General features: G+C 44.6%; 2 protein-coding genes across 2 annotated transcripts; one reads left to right on the top strand and one right to left on the bottom strand.

Annotated features, from left to right (window-relative positions):
• Positions 1-8145: 8145 nt before the first annotated feature.
• Positions 8146-11807, top strand: LOC124690195 (protein ROLLING AND ERECT LEAF 2-like). The gene is made up of 4 exons (XM_047223614.1): positions 8146-9322; positions 9501-9661; positions 10561-10784; positions 11078-11807. The coding sequence occupies exons 1-4, from the start codon at positions 8146-8148 to the stop codon at positions 11805-11807; spliced, it is 2292 nt and encodes a 763-aa protein (XP_047079570.1).
• Positions 11808-13567: 1760 nt separating this feature from the next.
• Positions 13568-15686, bottom strand: LOC124690194 (probable serine/threonine-protein kinase PIX13). The gene is made up of 6 exons (XM_047223613.1): positions 15611-15686; positions 15005-15432; positions 14584-14731; positions 14318-14463; positions 14103-14226; positions 13568-14037 (listed from the first exon to the last, which is right to left on the bottom strand). Exons 1-6 carry the CDS (start codon positions 15684-15686, stop codon positions 13568-13570), a joined length of 1392 nt encoding a protein of 463 aa, XP_047079569.1.
• Positions 15687-20522: the final 4836 nt, after the last annotated feature.

The following is a 20522-nucleotide window of genomic DNA, read 5'->3' as shown; positions in this document are numbered from 1 at the left end:
ATTTTTCATAAGAATTCATCTCGGGTTACATTTGGGGGAAATATTTTCATCTACTTAAACCTCGTGCAAAGTATCTTCGTTTTATTTTCGGTGGTGCAGTGAAACAAATGAAAAAACTGTACTGTATTTAATTAGATATGGCAAGAAATCTCGAGGTGTTGAATAAATACTTTCATAGTCTATTTAGTAGATTTGAGTATTTGACTGCCGTTGGTTGTGTACTCTGGGACGTCTATGTCTGACAGAAGTATTCCACTGAGTATTCAGTTCATCGACAATCATGATCGGCCATAATTGATGTACAGTGGGCACTGGAATGTACTAGGTTTTGTTTCGAATATTAGTAGACCTTATAATTTGCTATGGAAAGAAAGTGTGCAGTGTTTCTACCGTGTACACAGGTGAAGGGAACATATAACAGCACCCCGTTGATCAGCTGTTGCAGTTTCTGTCTTGAGTATTCTATGTCTTTTTACAATCCTACGACGTCTGTACTCATTAACCCTATCGTTTGCTTTGCTTTCTGAGCTGTTGCTCTTAATTTGTCTGTCTCATTTTTTTTTCTTTTTTCCTTTGCTGACAAATATAAAGGTCACGTTCGTCTACCGACGTCTCAAAAATCACCCGCTTGTCTTTCTGGGTATAGCCCTACTTAGCTAGGCTAATCTTCTAGCTGGTCTGCAATAGAAAGGAAAAGCAAAAGATTTCACCATTAGTGGTGAGTTCTTTTGAACGGTCTATTTGTGGCGAGTGATCTAGCTACCTTCTTCTTTGGCATCAAATCTTTTTATTTTTCTCACAGATCTCGTCTTCTTTTATAAAAAGTTTACCCGTGACCATGCGTTTTGCCCACTAGCAGTACGTACCATGTAGATCTGATTTCGCCCAAGTTTTTACTAGAGTGAATTAAAACTAATTAAGTACAACATTTGGCATGTGCTATTGTACTTGCGCAGTGTCTTCATCTACAATCTTTAAAGATCACGAATACCAACCCACTTTGTCTTTCTTAGACCAATATTTTAGCAACAGCAAGTGAACCAATGTTTTTTCAACTTACTTGCAAAGAAAAAAATATACTTTTGGGGAGGAAACTAACATGCGCTACATTTTCTAGCGAAAAGTAATCTTGCATACTTGTTTATTTCTTGCTACCTTCATTTCAAAACAAATATCGTGATGCAACATGAGATGTATCATGCATGATCGATGCCAAAAGATCTCGCTATGGGCTCAAGTTGGTCATGTGGATGTTATGTCTATCAGCAAGGCCATCTATGAATTGAGATCATACTTAAGATGTTTTGTTTAAAAGAATGATGATATTTATTTAGGCCAGAATATCACTTTGTTACATAGACCGCATGAGATTTAGTTCAAATTATCTATTTATTATGGCAATAGACAAGAAGGATGATTCTATCTGCTTTAACCGTAGGTCGTACGCCATTGCGTTGTTAACGGCCGTTAACGGCTGTCCGAGCCGGGCGGTCTCTCCACTACCACGTCACCATTGAGGGTGGACATTTGCAATTGCAACAAATTCTCACAATGCCGGTGGACTTTTGTAATTTAAACGAATAGTGGTGGTTTCTCGAAGTTGTCACTGTAATGTGGTGTTTTTAGGAATTACTCTTTCAAAACATATGTCATGATGCAAAATGAGGTGTATCATGCATGATCGATGCCAAAAGATCTCGCTATGGGCTCAAGTTGGTCATGTGGATGTTATGTCTATCAACAGTATTTGTATTGGTCCATCTATGTATTGAGATCATACTTAAGATATTTTTTTTAAAGAATTGTGATCTTTTCTTCAGGCTAGAATATCACTTTGTTAAATAGACCCCACGAGATTTAGCTCAAATTGTCTCTCTGTTATGGCAATAGACAAGAACGATGATTCTATCTGATTTTACCTTAAGCCATACGGCCGCGTGTCCCACGGGAAGTATCGATGATGCCCTATACAAGAACAAGGAAAATGATCCAAATAGGGTGGCTGCTTGCACGGAGAAAATCAGCCGCTCACCTTGTGAAAACAACGTTTCGCTCCCGCGCGGGCCTCCTCTCCTACATCTTTGTCTCTTTCCACCTTTGATATCTCTCACTTGTCCCAGTGGAGAAGCATGGCCAAAACAAAGGGTGGGCCAATAAGCATAGCGTGGGCTATAAATAGGCTATTTGCTACCGATGGGCCAATGTTAGGCAGAATCCTAAGGGGAAGCTGGCAGGAAAGCGTAGGCCACGGCCCAGTATGACCCATCCGTAGTGCCGCCACTGGCTTCTCCTTAACACCAGAGCACCCATGTTTCCCCTGATCTTTCTTGGGATCTTTCCTCTGACTCTCCTCAGCGTCCCCACTCTCTCGCTTTCCTTTGCAACCTTCTCTACGAACACCCATCCTCTACTTTAAGGATGGTGCCCTACATAATTTGAACCATGGATGTGCCGGCATCATTGTGGAGTCCAAATCCACGCCACCGAGCTCTTATAGACGTTGGGAAAGTTGTCTCCGACACGGCTCCAACGAGCCTGGATCAGCGAAGCGCGATGCCTCCATGTTGATGATGGAGGTCTATGATTTTTTGTATTTTTTATGTTGTGAAGAGCATATTAATATGTTGCAAGACATGGTTATTGTTACCCATGAGCAACATGTAGGAAATATTTTGGGTGTATTCTCAAAAAGTTTTCTTGTGTTGCCAATGAGTTTCTTCCGTGTTGTTTGCGTTGCTCGCATATGCTGCATGTGTTTGATTTTGGTGTTGGATGTTTCATGGTACACTTTTTGACATTCTTTTGCAACCAATGGTTTGAACTATTTTTGTGATGAGTGAGTTTTTCAAAAAGGGGAGGCCTAATCCTTTGCATCAACTGATGCATATGGCATTTTTACTACATTATTACAGTCTAGTTTGCATGAGTATATTTCAATGTTGTGATTAACGAATGATCTTTTTTCCAAAGTACGGACAGATCTGTCGCAACAATGCTGCAAGCAGGAAAAAAGATACTACAAGAGGAAGTTTTATGTGCGATATTTGAAGGACTTAAATTTGCAATGTTTGTGGGCTTAGATATGCAGTTTTCAGTAAGTTTAATAGATGACGTGAAATGGAAGACGACTCATATTTTCGTGCCGCATCCGGCAAAGGGCTAATGACATTGTGTCTGGACCTTGTTTTATTTTTCTTGCAAGTTGGCTCAATAATTTCCTCGAGGACTTTGATCTAACCTTGATACTTACTGTTTCCGGTTTTCTCTGAGTAGATCAATCTTCTCTGATCTGCCGCATCAGCCTTCTCCCACCCAAATTGCATATTGTCACACACACAACCAGGAAATCCAAAGGTATGGTCCCAATGTGCTCATGCGACTTCTACTATACCGCTATACGTGCATCGCATCTCTTTTCGTACCATGAGTTGAGGGCACGAGAGGAGCGTGTCGCTTTGTTCCACGAGCATGCGGTAATCTTGGAAGATAGTGGCCTTCTTCCTATTGTCACTCTCTAGTGGGAGCCATGCTTAGCTGCTTTCTAGATTCTAACCGGCACTAACTATAGCATATCTGCTAGTAGTAGATTATGGCTTCTTGGTTGTGGCCCCAAATTCGAAATTCAGAATATACATTCAACTTTGTAACTAGTGGTTAACTGTGTGCTTCCTTTTTCTCCATCTTTGGATGGCCAATGGAATCGATGGGGTACTACTGTACTCCTACATGGGAAGGGAACAGTAAGGTGCTGATCTGGGATTGCTTTTAAAAAGCTTCGGTGCAGAGGATCTATGCCTATGAAGTGTCTGACAGCTTGCACCGTTGAAAACATTATGGGAGGAAAATTAACTTGAGAATTAAGAAACTGTTAACTTCACAAAGGTGTTCTTACTGTCAGTACTCGGTAAGTGTTAACGTCACACATGTGTCCTCGGTGTCACTAATTCCGCATGACTTGAACTTTGGGACACACCAGTTCAGCTGGGTACCATTTTAATTATCTCTATTCTTGCTATTATCTTGCTTAATAGTATTATTTCTAGCTTGTTTACCTTGCAGTATATCTTATTCCTAGAGCAACCATTTGGCACATAATACTGAATCACATGGTTCCATTTCAGTGAATCTTTAATTCTGCATTTCCCTAAATCCATGAAAATTTAAATGTGTGGTCCCCTTTTCACCATCTTAATCTACAACCTTTGATGTTTTCAGCACGTTGTTTAGGTGATCTAAAACTTGTATCCAGCGTGTAGTATTTCAAACATGTTTGAAATACTTATGTCTAACATCCTGGTGTGCGTGGATGTGTATGCGTGATTTGGATGGGAGACATTGCTGATATTTTGGCTATATTGAACTGATGCTTTCTTTTACAAAAGTAAATTCTCCTATTTGTCACCGTTTATTTATCCGTTCACGTATTGGCCCAATTCGTTGCATATTCTACAACGAGCGGCACATAGACAGTTCCTTATGTTGGCGTGTACATGGAGTGATTGTCGTGTTATATTTTGATCCAAATTCATATAAAAGGAAGGTTAACTTCGGAGAGTGGAGTGAGGTTGCCGCCAGGCATGGACCGAAAGGAGTTTTGTTTGTTGACAAAGCGACACGATGATAAAGACTCAATGTATGTAAGATTAGTACTCATGATAATTTTACTAATATGATGATAAAGCTAATTCCTATTGCCAAGTTTGAGCTTTGCTCAATCTTGATTGGTATAAATGTATTACCCAACCGGTTGCTTGGTGTTGAAAGTACTTTCTTTGTTGTTTAGAAGTGTGTCGTTGTTTATGCTACAAGATAAAATTTGTTTCAAGGTGTAGTTTGTTATATCATGATTCAAATTCATATAAAATAGATGCTAACTTTTAGCATGCGAAGCAAGGCTTGAGCCTAGAGGAGATGACAATCTGTACCAACATCATTTTAAGAAGTTAAAGGAACGCGGTGTGTTCTATGGGTCGACGCTCCACCACGCTAGAAGCCGGCTATTTTCCTGCGAACTATATGTGAGCTACTCTTTTTGTTATGCATTTACGCTTTTATCTAAAATGATAACATAAAAATATTTTGCAAGTCAAATCTTACTAGTATGATATTATATTGCATGTCTAATCCATATAACTCTTATAAATATTATTTTGGTCATAGTTGTAAAACATTTTTTCGATAAAGAGCATATATTAATATTGCAGAGATACCAGTTACACCAAGCCTTTGCAACAACATCATACTCTAATGGCATAAAGGATGCACACAGTAAAAAAAAGAATTATAAAAAAGAAAAGTCCCGCTACATTGATCCATTTCTTGAAACAGCAACACCGACACCACTAAAATAACACCAGAAGATCAACTTCTCCATAAGCGACGCCTCCAAGAAGGAAACAGTGCACAAACGATGTCGCCGTCCGATCATAGATCTTAGTTTTTCACCCTAAAGAAATTCCTCACCCCCAAACAATGCATTCAACAAAAATATTGCCATGCACAACCAATTAAGGTCAGACCTTTGATTTTCACCTTGAAAGATAAGACTCTGATCTTCTGTTGTGCACGCCCCACATAAATGTCGTTGTTTCAAGTCACGAAGCACCAATCCAATTCTACATTGCCACCAAGATCCGACCACCATTGCTATTTCACCAATCTCGGCTTTCATGACCTTCTCCGCCAGCACCATGGAAAAAAACGAGCTTCATGATATTAACAGCCAGCAGAGATTCGAAGCACTCTCTCTGAAACCAAACGGATAAAAAATAGTTGTAAAACATATAAGTGCTCCTTGTATTTTTGGTCGGAGCGAATACATTAAATCGGATGCAAACATATAATTTGTGAATACACACCATAGTGCTCCTGTTGAGAGATGGCGGTGCGATAATCATCTGCCCATGTCGCCCGATTTTGCTGTTCCCAAAGAGATTGGAGTGGTCCATGTCCCACCCTGAAATAGTGAAACCTGAATGTATGGAGAGGATGGGATGCAAAGAGCGAAAAAAAAAAAGGTAAAGCGAAAGAGAGGGCCTGTCATTGGCGTATGATCATTTCATGTGGCCGTCGTGGTAGTGGTAGCGGTAACTTTTTTTTCGGTTGCGTTTTATCCGGTTCAGATTTTCCAGACTCCCTCAATAATGAGAGGTGCCTGCACCAAGGCAGTGTGTCCTCCCGGCAATTGGAAATGGACCAATTTAACACTTTTACATAACTTTAACATAGAATAATCTGACTTTAAAAAAATCACAAACTGACCCCTTAGCATGACGCCCCACCAAAGGCTAAGCTATAAAAAAAAATTGATAGTGTTTTTTTTAACCAAAAACCCACTTATCTATTCATAATCCTTAACAACATTATAAGAAAACCTAAAAGTAATAAAAATATAAAAAGGGTCTTTGTACCACCTAGCACGACTACAAGCACTCGAACGAGCAGAAGGCCCGTCGTTATCCACGCCCCTCTCTCCATGGAGCTGGACAAAGCTCGTTATATAGACTACCGAAAATTCGTCGTGCCCCAAAGGACCAATGCACGAGAGTAGCAGCCATTGCCGTCAAAGAGAAGCATAGATCCGCTGGAGACGAACCTCCACATTGCCCCCCACCAACGCTGAACACATCATTGGAACGGAGGCTGGACGGAGGACCTTATTCCATCTCCAGTCGCTACCATCACGCTTTTCTGAGTAGGACACCAACCCTAAACGAATCGAGAAAAACATCAAAAAAGCGAAGCCCGACGTTTGAGAAGGACCAGGATCCACTGCACCCCCATGGCCCTAAGGAGGAGGCCGGCGAGGCCGATCACTGGTGGCGTCGGTGGGAGGTAGAAAAACCTAATTGCCTCTCAGTCTCTCAAGTAACGAAGGGCTATGCTAGTCTGTTTTTTGTTTCTGAAATGTTATAAATTTTCATCAAATTTGGCTGATTCTCAGAAAAAGGCACAAAAATTTCGGAGGGCGTGTACAATTTTTTTCAAACTTGCATGGTTTGTTATTTTTTATTTTTTTATTACTGGAATTTTGCAATTCGTTTTGAAAACATCAAAATTTCATTAAATTGTAGCCGCACATTGAAAGATATTTGTTTTAGATCATCCCATATTAGTTAGTTTATTATACTTTTTTCGGTTACATGAACATTTTCATATTATTTTTAAAAGTTTGAAAAACCACGCAAGATAATGAAAAGCGGATATCAGCACTTGCCTTGTGGGGCCTGGGTGTCAGATTTATAGTTAAGCAACTTAACCACATATTTGGATATGTGTGCAACGTAACACACCAATAGTTGGTGATACGTGAAGAGAAAAAAAAAAGTTAATGTAAGTGTGCTGTGCAACGACGGTAGCAACAGGTGTTGGTTTTTGCAATTTCGTTAGTTGTGACGATGAACGTGACGCAAAAGGTCAGATTGTGAAGAAAAAAATCAAAATTGATTTATTTTATGTTGCATTTTCAGAAAATGGTTTAAACCGATCCATTTTCAGTCTGGGCAAGGCGTGGCAGAGCAGCAGAAGAGAGCAGCAGGCTATCGCGCGCGTCGCAGTTGGTGTTGATCCGGTGACGGAGACCGGTCAATGCCGTACCGCGCTCATGATCAAGACAGGCGTCAATGCCTGCCTCGCCTACCAAAGCCTGCGCGCAACTCCAGAAGAGTACTCCCTCCCTCTCTGCATCGCCCGCCTCGCCAGCCCAGCGCAGTCTTCGTCCTCGCCTCCAAAGGGAAACAAACAAAGCAAGTAAACCCAGAGGCCGGAGAGTGATGATGGCCTCGTTTTGCCGTCGCCCGGTCCCCCTCCGTTCCCCACACTGGGCATATGATCGATAGGAGAGGAGAGGCCGTCTCGTCGCTGCGTTTCTGTCTCTCTTCTCTTCTTCCCCCACCGCAACAAAACAAGCAGCCCTGCCACATCAACCCCGGAAAGAAAAGGAAGAGCCAGCCGAGCCGAGTGCAAACAAACTTCCCACACGCTAAACATCCACGCCAGATTCCTCCCTCCCCCACCGTCTTCGCTCCACTCCACTACCCCATCATGGCGGGACGGCGCGCCCAGTTATAATCCCAGCCAGCCACCCAGCGGGAACACCCCGATCATTTTCCCGATTACTCAGCACCGCCGAGCCGGCGCCCACCGATGGGCTGCAACGGGTCCAAGCTCGACGCCATTGCCTGCATGGGCTCCCGGCTCGACGACCAGGAGGCCGTCGCGCTCTGCCGCGGCCGCGCCGACCTGCTCGCGCACGCCGCGCGCCGCCGCGACTCGCTCGCCGCCGCGCACGCCCAACTCGCCGCCTCCCTCGCCTCCGTCTCATCCTCCCTCCACCTCCTCCTCCTCGCCTCCGCCTCCGCCCAGCCGCGCCTCACGCTCCCCGCCGCCGCGCCCAAAACCGTCGACGACCCTCCGCCGCCGCCGCCCGCGCACCACAAGCCCTCCTCGCCCCCGCACTCCTCCTCGCACATCGACTTCGCGTCCTCCTCCTCGGAATCCGACTCCGGCTCCGTCTCCTCCTCGCCTCCCCACCACCTCGCCGCCAGCCACCACTCCCACCACCCGCACCCGTTCCCGCATTACGGCTACGGCTACCCCTACGCCTACGCGCCCGACCATCCTCCGTACGGCTACCCGTACCCGCCCCCGCCAGGCACCCTCCACCTCCACTACGCGCGCAGCCACCCACCCCCGTCCTCCGTCGCCGTCGAGCACCCCGCGCCCACGTCCGCGCGCGTCTACGAGTTCGGCGCCGTCGACCCGCCCCGGAGCTACTACGCCTACGGGGGCGAGCCCACGCACGCCGCCGCTCATCCCGCGCCGTCGCCGCCCAGGGCCAGCTCCTGGGACTTCTTCAACGTCTTCCACGGCTACGACGTGCACGACAACTACTGCTACGACCACGCCGCCGCCGGCGCCACGGGGACCGCCACGCCGTACACGCCCAGCCGGTGCTCGCGGGACGTGCGGGAGGAGGAGGGCATCCCGGACCTCGAGGACGAGGACGACGACGCGGTAGTCGTCAAGGAGGTCTCCATTGAGCGCCCCGTGCCCGGCGCCCGCAACTCGCTCGGCGCCGTGAGCAGCAGCAGCAGCGATAAGGGGGTGGTCGCCGCGGGTGGCACGGCGCGGCAGCAGGCGCCGGCGCAGCCTCCCGCGCCCCCCGCGCACCGCAAGTCTTCTGGGAGCGCGGACGTTGCCGGAGAGATCAAGGCGCAGTTCGTCCGAGCGGCGGAGGCGGTCTGGGCGCTCGCGCCGATACTGGAGGTGGAGAGGCGGAGTTACCAGCACCAGCACCATCGCCGGAGCTCAGTGTACCACGGTGAGCTATTCGTACTAGTAGTTTCAACTTTCAAGGACTTGCATATATTCTGAATTGCTTACTGCTCCGTATGTACATTAATTTTTTTTACGGTGATCTATTTGTTCCTGAAGGAACTGGCATACATTCCAGTTACTCAGTGTCACTGATCGATTTATTTATTGGTGTTTCAAAACAGTTTCGTCTGGGATGGTGTCGTCGACTGCGTTGCCGGACTCAGGGTTCAGAGGCGAAGAGTTGGATGTCGGAGGAAGGGAGAAGCTGACGGGTGGGAGAAGCTTATCTTTGACCCTGCAGAGACTCTATATCTGGGAGAAGAAACTATACAACGAGGTTAAGGTATGTATTTACAATGTGAAATATTCAGTTTGGTTTTTGTTAAGTAATGTCTGAATTTACTCTGTGCTGTAATGATACGTGACTAACTTACAACTATCTCTTGTTCGAAGACTGTATCAAGTTAATTGATTAGTTTATATGAAGGATGCAAATCTCTTGCTAGAATCCTGTTGTAAGTTTGAAACAACTGGTTACAAACCTACAGGTCTTAGCTGAGAGCATGCTGTCCTTCATTTTATAATGCAAGTTACACAAAGATACCTAGGCCTACCATGGCATAGGATAAAATGTTGATCCTAGCAGGTTTGCGCTATAACAACATTCTAATGCCTGAATTTACTCTGTGCTGCAATGATACGTGACTAACTTAGTAATTATCCCATGCTCGAATATTTAATCAAGTTAATTGATATGTAGGATGATGAAAACATCCATAAGCTGGTGCCACCAGCTAGGAAAGAATAATGTTAGTCCTAGCATGTCATTATGAAGCTATTCAGAGTAAGAAAAGGCTGTGATCAATGCAGGGCCATGTTTGCTGCTTGATCAGTAATTACAAGTTGCAAGTTACCTAAAAAGTAAAAACAGATTACGCAGATTTATGTTTTGTCTGTCATATTTCAAGAGATCTAATCAGTTGTTTAAATGTCCTGTTTAGGTGTGTTTTTGTAATGATGTTGGTTTAATTTAAGTTCCTTGATGCGGAAATATTTCAGTTAGACTAGCTTTTTGGCAAATACATGTCCATTTTAGGATGGAACTCTCTTATGTACCACGTTATAAAAATGTGGGAAGTGTGTTATTATTGTAATTGAGGAGATAATATTCCTTACATGCGCACACCCGTGGTAGCTTCTATCCTATATTTTATTACCTTTTGATATCTTTTCTTCTTCCAGTCTGAAGAGAAAATGCGCCTCCTGCTTGCCAAGAACTCCAAGCGGCTAAAGTTTTTGGATCAAAAGGGTGTTGAAGCTCACAAGATCGACGAGACTCAAAAATTGGTCAGGAAGCTGTCCACAAAAATAGGAATAGCGGTGCGAGTTATTGCTAAGGTTTCAAAAAAGATAGACAGAGTAAGGGATGAGGAACTGTGTCCACAAATTAAGGCCTTAATCCAAGGGTAAGCTCTCTTTTCTCGCAGTGACATATGTAGGTAACATTGTTTGTTTAGTAGGTTATTAAGTTCCAAAGCAGCTGTCAAGAAAACGATACATGTTGTGGTCCTGCATTTTCTATCTCGTGATTTTATTGTACTCCACTGCTAATTTATTTCTAAAAGGCTTGTTGAATGATCAAGATCCTTATATGCTTTAATTATAGATGAATAGCTTCCTTGAATATTTTCAGTTCTTACATTGCATATCCCCTGAAAACTATGTTGCATCAAAAGGCTGATGACGGCTCTCTTTTTAGGTTTGTGAAGATGTGGCAAGAAAAACTAGAGTGCTTCCAGATACAGTGTGAAGCAATATCGCTCGCCAAAAATTTGGATTCAGTTATCTCAGGTGGAATCAGTCGAGATCTGGCAATGGAGCTTGAAGTAGACTTGGTTAAATGCATTGTCAACTTCTCCTCTTGGGTGAATGCGCAAAGGAGCTTTGTAAAGGCACTGAATGGATGGCTAGCACTTTGTCTCAACTATCGCCAGGAAGAGACACCTGATGGCGCTCGTCCTTGTTCTCCTGGAAGAGTGGATGCACCACTTGTCTTTACCATCTGCAGCAGTTGGTCTGAAGCTATGGATCGGATTTCGGAGAAGGAAGTGGTTACCGCTATGCAAGCTCTTGTTTCCAGTGTTCGGAACCTGTGTGAGTACAAGAACGTTGAGCAGAGCGAGCAGATCACGATGACCCGGGAAAGAGAAAAGTGGAACAAGATTCTGGCAAGGAAGTCCGTGGAGATCAACAAGGAGGCAGATACACTTAACAGAAAGCTGGCACTAGTACCAGGCCGGCAAAACCTCCTCCCAACGGTACAAACATACCAGGCGCATTTCTTTGAAGCAGACAGTCTGCAAGTAAGTCTGAGGCGGGTTCTTCAAGCCCTTGAGAGCTTCGCATGCAGTTCCCTGCAAGCTTTCCAGGAGACTCTGAGGCATGCTGAAGGAGAAATTCTATCAAGAGAAAATGCTAAAGTTTCATAGCCTGATGTTGCATCTGATACTAGGTCGAACACGGCTTATAAAATGCAATGATCTCCTCAACTGGTGACATCAGTGCTGAATGTGCTAGACAAATGCTTCCCACAGATCATTTTTTTTGTGCAAAAATTCTGACTTACTAAGTTATAGTAACTGACCGTGTTATGCTGTTGTAGTTCAGACAAAAACCTTGGCCCATCAGAGTAGCGCAGTTGTTGAAATAGCGGGTACATATAAGCAAGGTGCTAGTTTTTTTTGTGTGGCATGGGTACTGCGCACTAAGCATCTTATTGAATTCCTTAGTCTTCTTGTTGTTGCTTTTTGGCTTCCTTATAGCTGAATGCTCGAATGTGCAATAGTGGAACAATCTGTTCATTGGTAGTACTGTTTTGTCCATTCCCAGGTGGGTGTGAATCATTTCAAAAATGTGTCCCATTAGTGTGCATGGCTAATTTACAAGCTGACTTGGGATTAATGAAGAGTGGTTATGTTAGAGTTGAAACACAAGTGGCCCAAGGCAGGATGCAATGTCAATGTATCAAATTTGAACTAAAACCACGAAAACATTTATGGAACGGAGGGAGTACAAAATGAGGATGCAATGTCAATGTATGTTTGAATCCTACAGGAGTTCGTTTGACTGCACCGTAGGAAAAAAACAAACGATTGTTTGAGTCAATGTCTGATGGAAATTTTCAGCGAAAAGTACTGTAAAATAAGATCCTTCAAATTATTCTTGCATGATTCAATCCTACAGATCAAATAACTAACATAATAATTTTGTAATAAAAAATCCTTTGAAATATGCAGGCCTTGAAAGCGAAATTTGATTCAATACTGAAGTACCCTTTGCTCCTATAGGTTCACGATCCAGGACTTCGTGTGCTGCTATCTCACAACTTCCCTACCGTGTGCACAAGAGGTTTGAGAAAAAAACGCACGAGAATTGTTGCTATAAGTGTACCGAAGTGCTGCCTACGATGGTTGAACTGCTGGCAATGTGCGATGTTGCAGTGCAGCGGAAGACTATGTTGCATACTTGGATGATATATATCCACGGCGAAAACTGAAGCTACTATTTTACATTGGGATACGTCGGATTTTGAGAAACTTGGTTAAACTTTGAAAGATTTGAGTTAAGATAAAATCTGTAGGCCTGACAAACTAAGAAGGAGAGAGTGCTATGTGTTAATCTATAACTGTGAGTGAGAAGAAAAGATCATGATCTCTTATTTATCCAACGACGACATAACCATCAGATTGTCTGGTATATATATCCACAGCGAAAACTCAAGTTACTACTATATATTTACATTGTTGTTGGGATACGTCTGCTATTGGTTCACGATGTGTGAGCTGAGCTGAGTTTCGACCTGAACATTTCACCCTACAGGTAACTGCACAACCATATGTGCAGACATCAAAATTACATGTTCATGAGTCGAATGCACCGGGCGATGTTGCAGGTCGTGATGATCTCTTAATTATCCAACGGCGACATGACCATTAGATGTGTGGTATATATCCATAGCAAGAACTGAAGCTATTGTATTTACATTGGGATAAGTCTGAATTTTGTTCAGGATGCGTGAGTTGAGCTGAGTTTCGACCTGAACATTCAACCCTACATGTAACCGCACAATTACCATATTCGCACACACCAAAATTACATGGTCATAGTAAGATCAATGCAGCAACATCATTAGCACGGGGCGCTGAGATCGAACGTGCAAAGGCAAATGCAGCTCCCTACCTTGCTCGATCTAGGAGATCGGTGGCCGTCGGGGACCGGCCGGGCCAGCCCGTTCCGACCCCGACCCAAACCCTGGCCGTGGCGACTGTCCTCCGTAACCGTGGCCGCTCCGTGCGGCGGGCCGCGGGGACGCCGACCCGACGGACCCGTCCGACCTTCCGGCGGCGCCCCTGGACATGGAGTCGACCTCCCGGAGCACCGCGACGACCTCCTTCATGGAGGGGCGGTTGGTGTGCTCGGCGGCGAGGCACCGGAGGGTCAGCTGCGCCGCCCGCTGCGCGCCCCTGGAGGAGTACTGGCCCTCGAGGCGCGGGTCCATGAGCCGCGCCAGCTTCCGCCGGTCCGCCAGGTGCGGCTTGGCCCAGTCCACCAGGTTGTGCTGCCCCGCGGGCCGGTCCGTGTCCAGCGCGCGCAGGCCCGTCAGCATCTCCAGCAGCACCACGCCGAAGCCGTACACGTCGCTCTTCACGTACAGGTGCCCTGCGTCACCGACGGAATGAGCACCGGCGTCGAGGATAATACGGCGGGGTTTCGCGGGGACGTACCTGTGGCGACGTACTCCGGCGCGGCGTAGCCGTAGGTGCCCATGACCCGGGTGGTGACGTGGCTGCTGCCGCCGGCGGGGCCGTCCTTGGCGAGGCCGAAGTCGGAGAGCTTCGCGTGGAATTGCTGCAGTGAGCAACGGAGATCGAGTGAGACAGGTGCGGCGTGCGTGTGCGACTGAGATGCGACGTGCGAACGGCGGCGCCGCCGTACGTACCGTGTCTAGGAGGATGTTGGAGGCCTTGAAGTCCCTGTAGATGACGTGCTTCTCCGACGAGTGCAGAAAGGCCAGGCCACGGGCGGCGTCGATCGCCACACGCAGGCGGAGGCTCCACGACATCGCCTGGGATGCTCCTCCGCCTTCTAGGGGCACAGAACATTCGAGTTAGATTCAGTTAATTCGTCTCAACTCAGACTGCATCAATCTGTTACCATAGTCCGGTCATCAGTTTGTTGGGGGGAAGAAGAATGTGGAGAACTTACTCCGTGGCTCATTTCTGAGGAGGTGATCCTCCAGGTTGCCTTTGGCCATGTACTCGTACACAAGCAGGAGCTCCTTCTCCTCCCAGCAGTACCCAAGCAGCCTCACTAGATTGGGGTGAACGAGCCTTCCTAGAAAGTTCACCTCGGTCTGCATAGACCAATTCCGTCAGAATCAGCAATACATACTTACATAGGCAGAAGCTAAGCTATACACGTTCAGCTGTTAAAGCCAACGTGCATGGCAATCACTAAACATATATATGCATCCTGCGTAGTGCCAGATCATGGAAGGCACATTTCGGTTGGCAATGACATTATGCTATGCACCGCCCACGTGAAGAAGGGGTCGTTGATTCGGAAGATCATGGCTCGAGTTGACCAAAACCCCACGCACACAAGAAAAAAAAAGATCGTTCGTCACCTGCCATTCCTGGACGCCCTGCAGGCTCTCGGGGTTGAGCTTCTTGACGGCGACGGGCATGCCGGCGCCGCTCCTGGCGGGGCTCATGGTCTTCTCGTCGACCCAGCCCTTGTGCACCCGCCCGAACCCGCCCTCGCCGAGGAGGGTGTCCGACTTGAAGTTCCGCGTGGCGGCCTTGAGCTCCGCGAACGTGAAGATCCGGAGGTTGGGCGTCTCCAGGATCCGCCCCTCCCGGCTAGGGCTGGGGCTGGGGCTAGGGCTGCCCCGACTGGGGCTGGCTCCGGCCGCCGGCCGGTTGCTTGATCCGCTTACGCCGCCGCTGCTCGAGGTCGTGGGCGCGCTCGGCGGATTACGGGCATGCCCTGGGGAGCTCATTGCTGCGTGCGCGTTGGGGTGCGGCGCCACCATGCCGGGCCTCGCCATCGCTGCTGCAACAGATTGGCACCAAGTGCATGTCAGACTAGAGATGTCACGGGGACAACAAAACAAGAAGTGCCTTAGCTTAGATCAACCCCAAGTTCCAGAATCCAGACCCGAATGAACGAAATGTAAGATGAACCCAAGGAATAAAGGATAGCACATATTAAGGATCAACAATGGCGATACCTCGGGCATGTGCTTGATGGGTCATTGCCTTGACGGCCGCCACGTCGGCCTCGTCGGAGCCGAAGCAGTTGCCCATGGCGTGGAAGCAATCACTCTTGGCTATGGCTGTCTCTCCTAGCTCTCTTCCTCCTTCTGGGTTGATGTCGAGCTATACCCGCCCTCGCGTCGTCGTCAATCATGTCCCTCCGTTGCAGGCTCCAGCTAAGCTACGTGCTTGGCTTAAAAAATGAGATGGGCAAATGTGACTTTGGGCTTGGCGCGGAAACAGCGACGAGGTGTTGTGGTAGTGGAAGGCTGATACGGGTACGTACGGGTCGTGGAACTACTAGTGGAGCTGTCATTTGGGGAAACATGCATCAGGCGAGGAGCGCATGGCGCATATCACACAGACGCGGACAGATTGCTCCGGTGTTCAAAATTGAAAACGAGCTATGAGCTGGTCATTTTTTGATAGAAACCATGCGCTTTATTGATCACATAATCATAATGTCATTACAGATGGTCTCACGGATACACTCCGGAGGAACCCCACGCCACACGGCAGGAACAATGACCAGCTATGAGCTGGTCATTGTTCCTATTTCTGTCTCTGCTTGCATTTCGAAGATTCGCTAGCAATGCCACTCGAACTCACTCTAGCTGCTGCTAGGGTGATGATCCGAATCTGAAGTGCCTGCCCCATGCCAACAATTCTTCTCCGTCTTCATGTACAATGCGCATTGGGGGAAATGGGCAGGAGACAATAATATAGTTCTATCTTTAAGTAATGCGCAATAAAAAAAGAGTATCATTTTCATAAAAGAAATCGTTACAACTACTAATTCTAAATCATCGGGGTTAGGTTATTCTTATAACGGTTGCATCTCATATTTATGCATTATAATATATTTGTCAATCCTTTAATAATTGTTCTTACCAGCCGATGATGCTATTTCAGAATTTAGAGTTATCACATCTCAAAACTTTTGCCTGCCCAGTTAACAAAGGCAAGTTCAACACTTGCTCATGACATTTGATTATTTTTACCAATGCAAAGTACTATTCGTATCATTCCTGCATTTAAAAGCAATATTACGTTACAAGTATGACTATGTGGTGGGCGACGGAACCATGGATTGAGTTATGGTGGAGGTTCCATTGCAAATGGGTTATGTATTCACATAGGATTAACAACAAATAGCATCAAGTGATTATTGCACTGTAAAACTTATTCAAGCAAATATGCTTAAAGATTTATCCCATTCAAGCAAATAAACAAATAAGAATGAATGAGATAGCAAACTTCCATAAGAGAAAGTTTCTAACAAATAAACCAAACCCTCTACACTTTTTAGAATGACACAATGGTATCGAAAGGAAAAGGTTTATCTTCCAAAAAACGAACACTCAATATGGATCAAGAGATTTGATCAAAAAGATTTTCAAAGAGGCAAGGAAGTCACGCTGGGCATGGTTTGGTCCAAAACCGCTGAAACCATCAACCCGCACCGAACCGCACCATATCACTGGTTTGTGCCGGTGCTACTTGGTTTACGTGTTCAAACCGTCCTAGAAAATCTCGGTCTGGATTGCGACGGGTTGGATCTAGTTAAACCGACCAAACGGTCCTAAAACAAGCAGCACGCAAATCCTGCAATCCCGCATCGATTGATCGACAGCAACAGGAAATCCCCTTTCCTTTGTGTCTCTCAACTGTTCTGCTGATGTGCGAAATTGCTCGTCCATCCCATCCTATGGCACCGGCAGCCGCCATGGCACCGGAAGTCGCCATGGCGCCTAGAGGTTGGAGGAACGTCGAATCTGGGTTCGTCTTGTAGATAGGTTTTCTCCTTCCAAAACTTTTGACTCTCGTCCATTACCGGCGAGGCGAGGGCGGTGACCATGGTTGGAAAAACATCCCTCCCTCTTTGTCTCCATCACAGGGGTGTCTATGTTTGTGTTGCTATGAAGAGAGTTCTTATTTTTCCTCTCATTCTTTGGTGGTGCTTCTCCGCCAGGGATTTCCGTCGGTTGTTGGCGTTGCTTTGAGATCAGTGGAGCTTCGCCGATGGAAACGGTGTCAAATGAGTCAAACCGCATAACCAGCCCGCACCAAACCATCTTTTCACCTCAGATATAAATAGTTTAAACCAACCAAACCCAATTAAAACCGTAGCAACTAGTCTGGTTTGAGGAAACTGGAGAAACCGTCTTAAATCGGATACAAGGAAGACACAAGGGAGAGACAAAGATTTCTTGGCAAGAGAAAATAAGGCAATAAGACAATAAGAGGCAAACCAAGGTGAAGATGGTCTACAAAGTGTACCACCTACAATAATATCAATTGTCAAAAGACAAGAGATCTATTCGAATTATTTTCGGTGCCATATTGCTCGAATATTATGATCAACTTCACAAAAGGCATATGATAAAATATACCAGGATTAAGAACTATGCACATATAGAGATTTTTTATATAAACAATCATGCAAAGCAATGATTGAAATAACTTGAAGCAAATAGTTTCACAAATAAGATATAGAGATATGTATTTGAGGAAACCCGCACCAAGAATCTCTTACTCAAATAAAGACCAAAAGGATAAGAATTAAAAGTTTTTTTTGTAGAAGTGGATCTTGTTTGAGCAAACATGCCAACTAGGAACAAAATAATTAACAATATCAACTCTAAGTGGCAAAACCTCGTACTTTCACATTCTTTAGGGTTGTGATATGAAAAAAAAACATATTACTCCCCCATAATGTGATACAGAATTTATTTTAAACAAGATGCAAACAAAAATCAACTAGAGAGTTAATGGACATTTAGAATTTGAATTTCTTATAAGTATGACACACTACGTAGAGACTAGATAATCTTGCAATATCAATACTAAGTGGTAGTACTCATGTACACACATTTTGAGGATTGAGAAATGTAAAAGCATAACACTCCCCTAAAATAGGATGTTCCATTGGTCACTCGAAAAGATCCAAATAAGATATCATCAAGATGCATTAGAGGCTAAAAGCAAAATACATAAGTAAATGATGTGCCAAACAACATACTTGAATACACAATATAAGCAAGTAAGATATACACCATATACAAACACATAGTTGCTACACAACCAAAATATGCAAAGTGGCAAGTAACTTACAATGTAAGGAAGTTTACGTACAATTTACCGCAAGGAGGAACATTGGATATAATATGTACTCCCTCCGGTCCTTTTTAATTGACTCGAATTTAGTACAAAGCTGTACTAAATCCGATTCAATTAAAAGAGATTGGAGGGAGTAGATGATAATCCTTATGACTTGGCTTGATCAAATATAATATATGAAGATTCCTTATTTTTTCATGAAGTAGCGAAGTATCCAATGCCCTCCTAAGCACCTATTAATCCAGTTTGAGCTTGTTGGTCCCCAAACAAGCTGGGTCCTAAGAGGTTAGTTACAATAGATTTATTCTTCAAACCACTTTGAGTTCCAACAAACTTGGCAAACACATTGGCATCCTTGTCCTTTCCAAGAGAATAGTCATCATCAATAACTAGATCATCAAAGCGCGCTTTGCCGCGCCCGTCCATCTTTAAAAAATAATTATAAAAATATATGAGAAAGCTAACTCTTGAACATAATTCAACAATTCAAATATGGTGGTCAGGTTCTCGAGAATTCATCTCATGCAACCAAATTATTTGGTTATTTTCTCAAGTGGATAGACTATACCATCAAATTCTGAAATCAAGTTTCTGCTATATATACTATTATGAATGTAAAAGGAATACATTATAAAAGACTGTTTAGCAAGCATGTATTTGGTCAGGGATATAGCTGAAAAATGCATCAATCATCAAACCTCATGGAACACCCCTCACGAGTAAAGGACATCCCTCGGTGTAAAGGCATAAACATTTTCTGCAAAAATAAATCAATGTAATCCTTTTTTTATGACCGGGGATGTAATCCTTTAAGAACACACAAGAGGGAAATAAGCAATCATGCATTCCATTAACAAGATACCAAAACGAATTTGTCCAAGTGAAGCCCTAGCCCGCTGAAACATATGACCTTTCATACCTAAGGCCATATCCTTCATTTTTAAGGACTCGCAGAGAACATTTATACCCGTAGACTGAGCCCATCCCCTTGCGTAGCTTTTCTTCAACAGTTACCATATGAGCAAATATACACAAAGGAAATTAATGTTCCCAAGACATGTGGATTGTATCAGCATAGTTGCACCCTCTAACAACTGTAGATTAACAATAACCATGATCTGAAAAATATGAGAACAACTTGTCGTCGCTTATTTACCTGAATGTTCTTTCTTGGTTGCTAATTTTTAACCAGTATTAATATTTATGGAAGACCCTCGAAGTCGAACAACTGATTTTCTAAAAGTAGCACAGCCAAGCAACATTTGTTAGTAGCAGGTAATATTACAAAAATAGGGTAACAAAACGGATCTACGAGTAGAATTCTGATCTGCAGCTAATCACATACTGCTCCACACTACACATAATCATAACAGAATACACTTCATTATGTGAAAATTCTCTGCCACAATAAATCGATGAATTTCATGTAAGAAAATAGCAATACAATTGACTTTAAGTGACCATGTGAAGACAAAGCTCTGTAAGATCAAAGGAAACTTATTAAGCACTTCTGACATATTGAAGCAATAAATATATGGAAAATAGATATCAAATCTGGAGAGTCCTAGCTACGGCACTAATCATGAAATAGCTTGTTATAGCGCTGCTAAACCACGCGAAATAACATGTATAGCATCCAGAGGAGGGCGGTGCTAAATTTGATAGCACAATTTTTTTTACTTAGCAATATTAATAGCCTGATGACAAGAAAAATAACATATTTCATTTTGCTAATGGAAGTATATCGTACTGCTGAACAAAATCCTG

Source organism: Lolium rigidum, chromosome 2 (assembly GCF_022539505.1).
Source record: "Lolium rigidum isolate FL_2022 chromosome 2, APGP_CSIRO_Lrig_0.1, whole genome shotgun sequence".
In the NCBI taxonomy this organism is placed as follows: Eukaryota; Viridiplantae; Streptophyta; class Magnoliopsida; order Poales; family Poaceae; genus Lolium; species Lolium rigidum.
The sequence above is the reverse complement of the archived record's forward strand: the minus strand, read 5'-3'. Positions and strand labels throughout refer to the sequence as shown.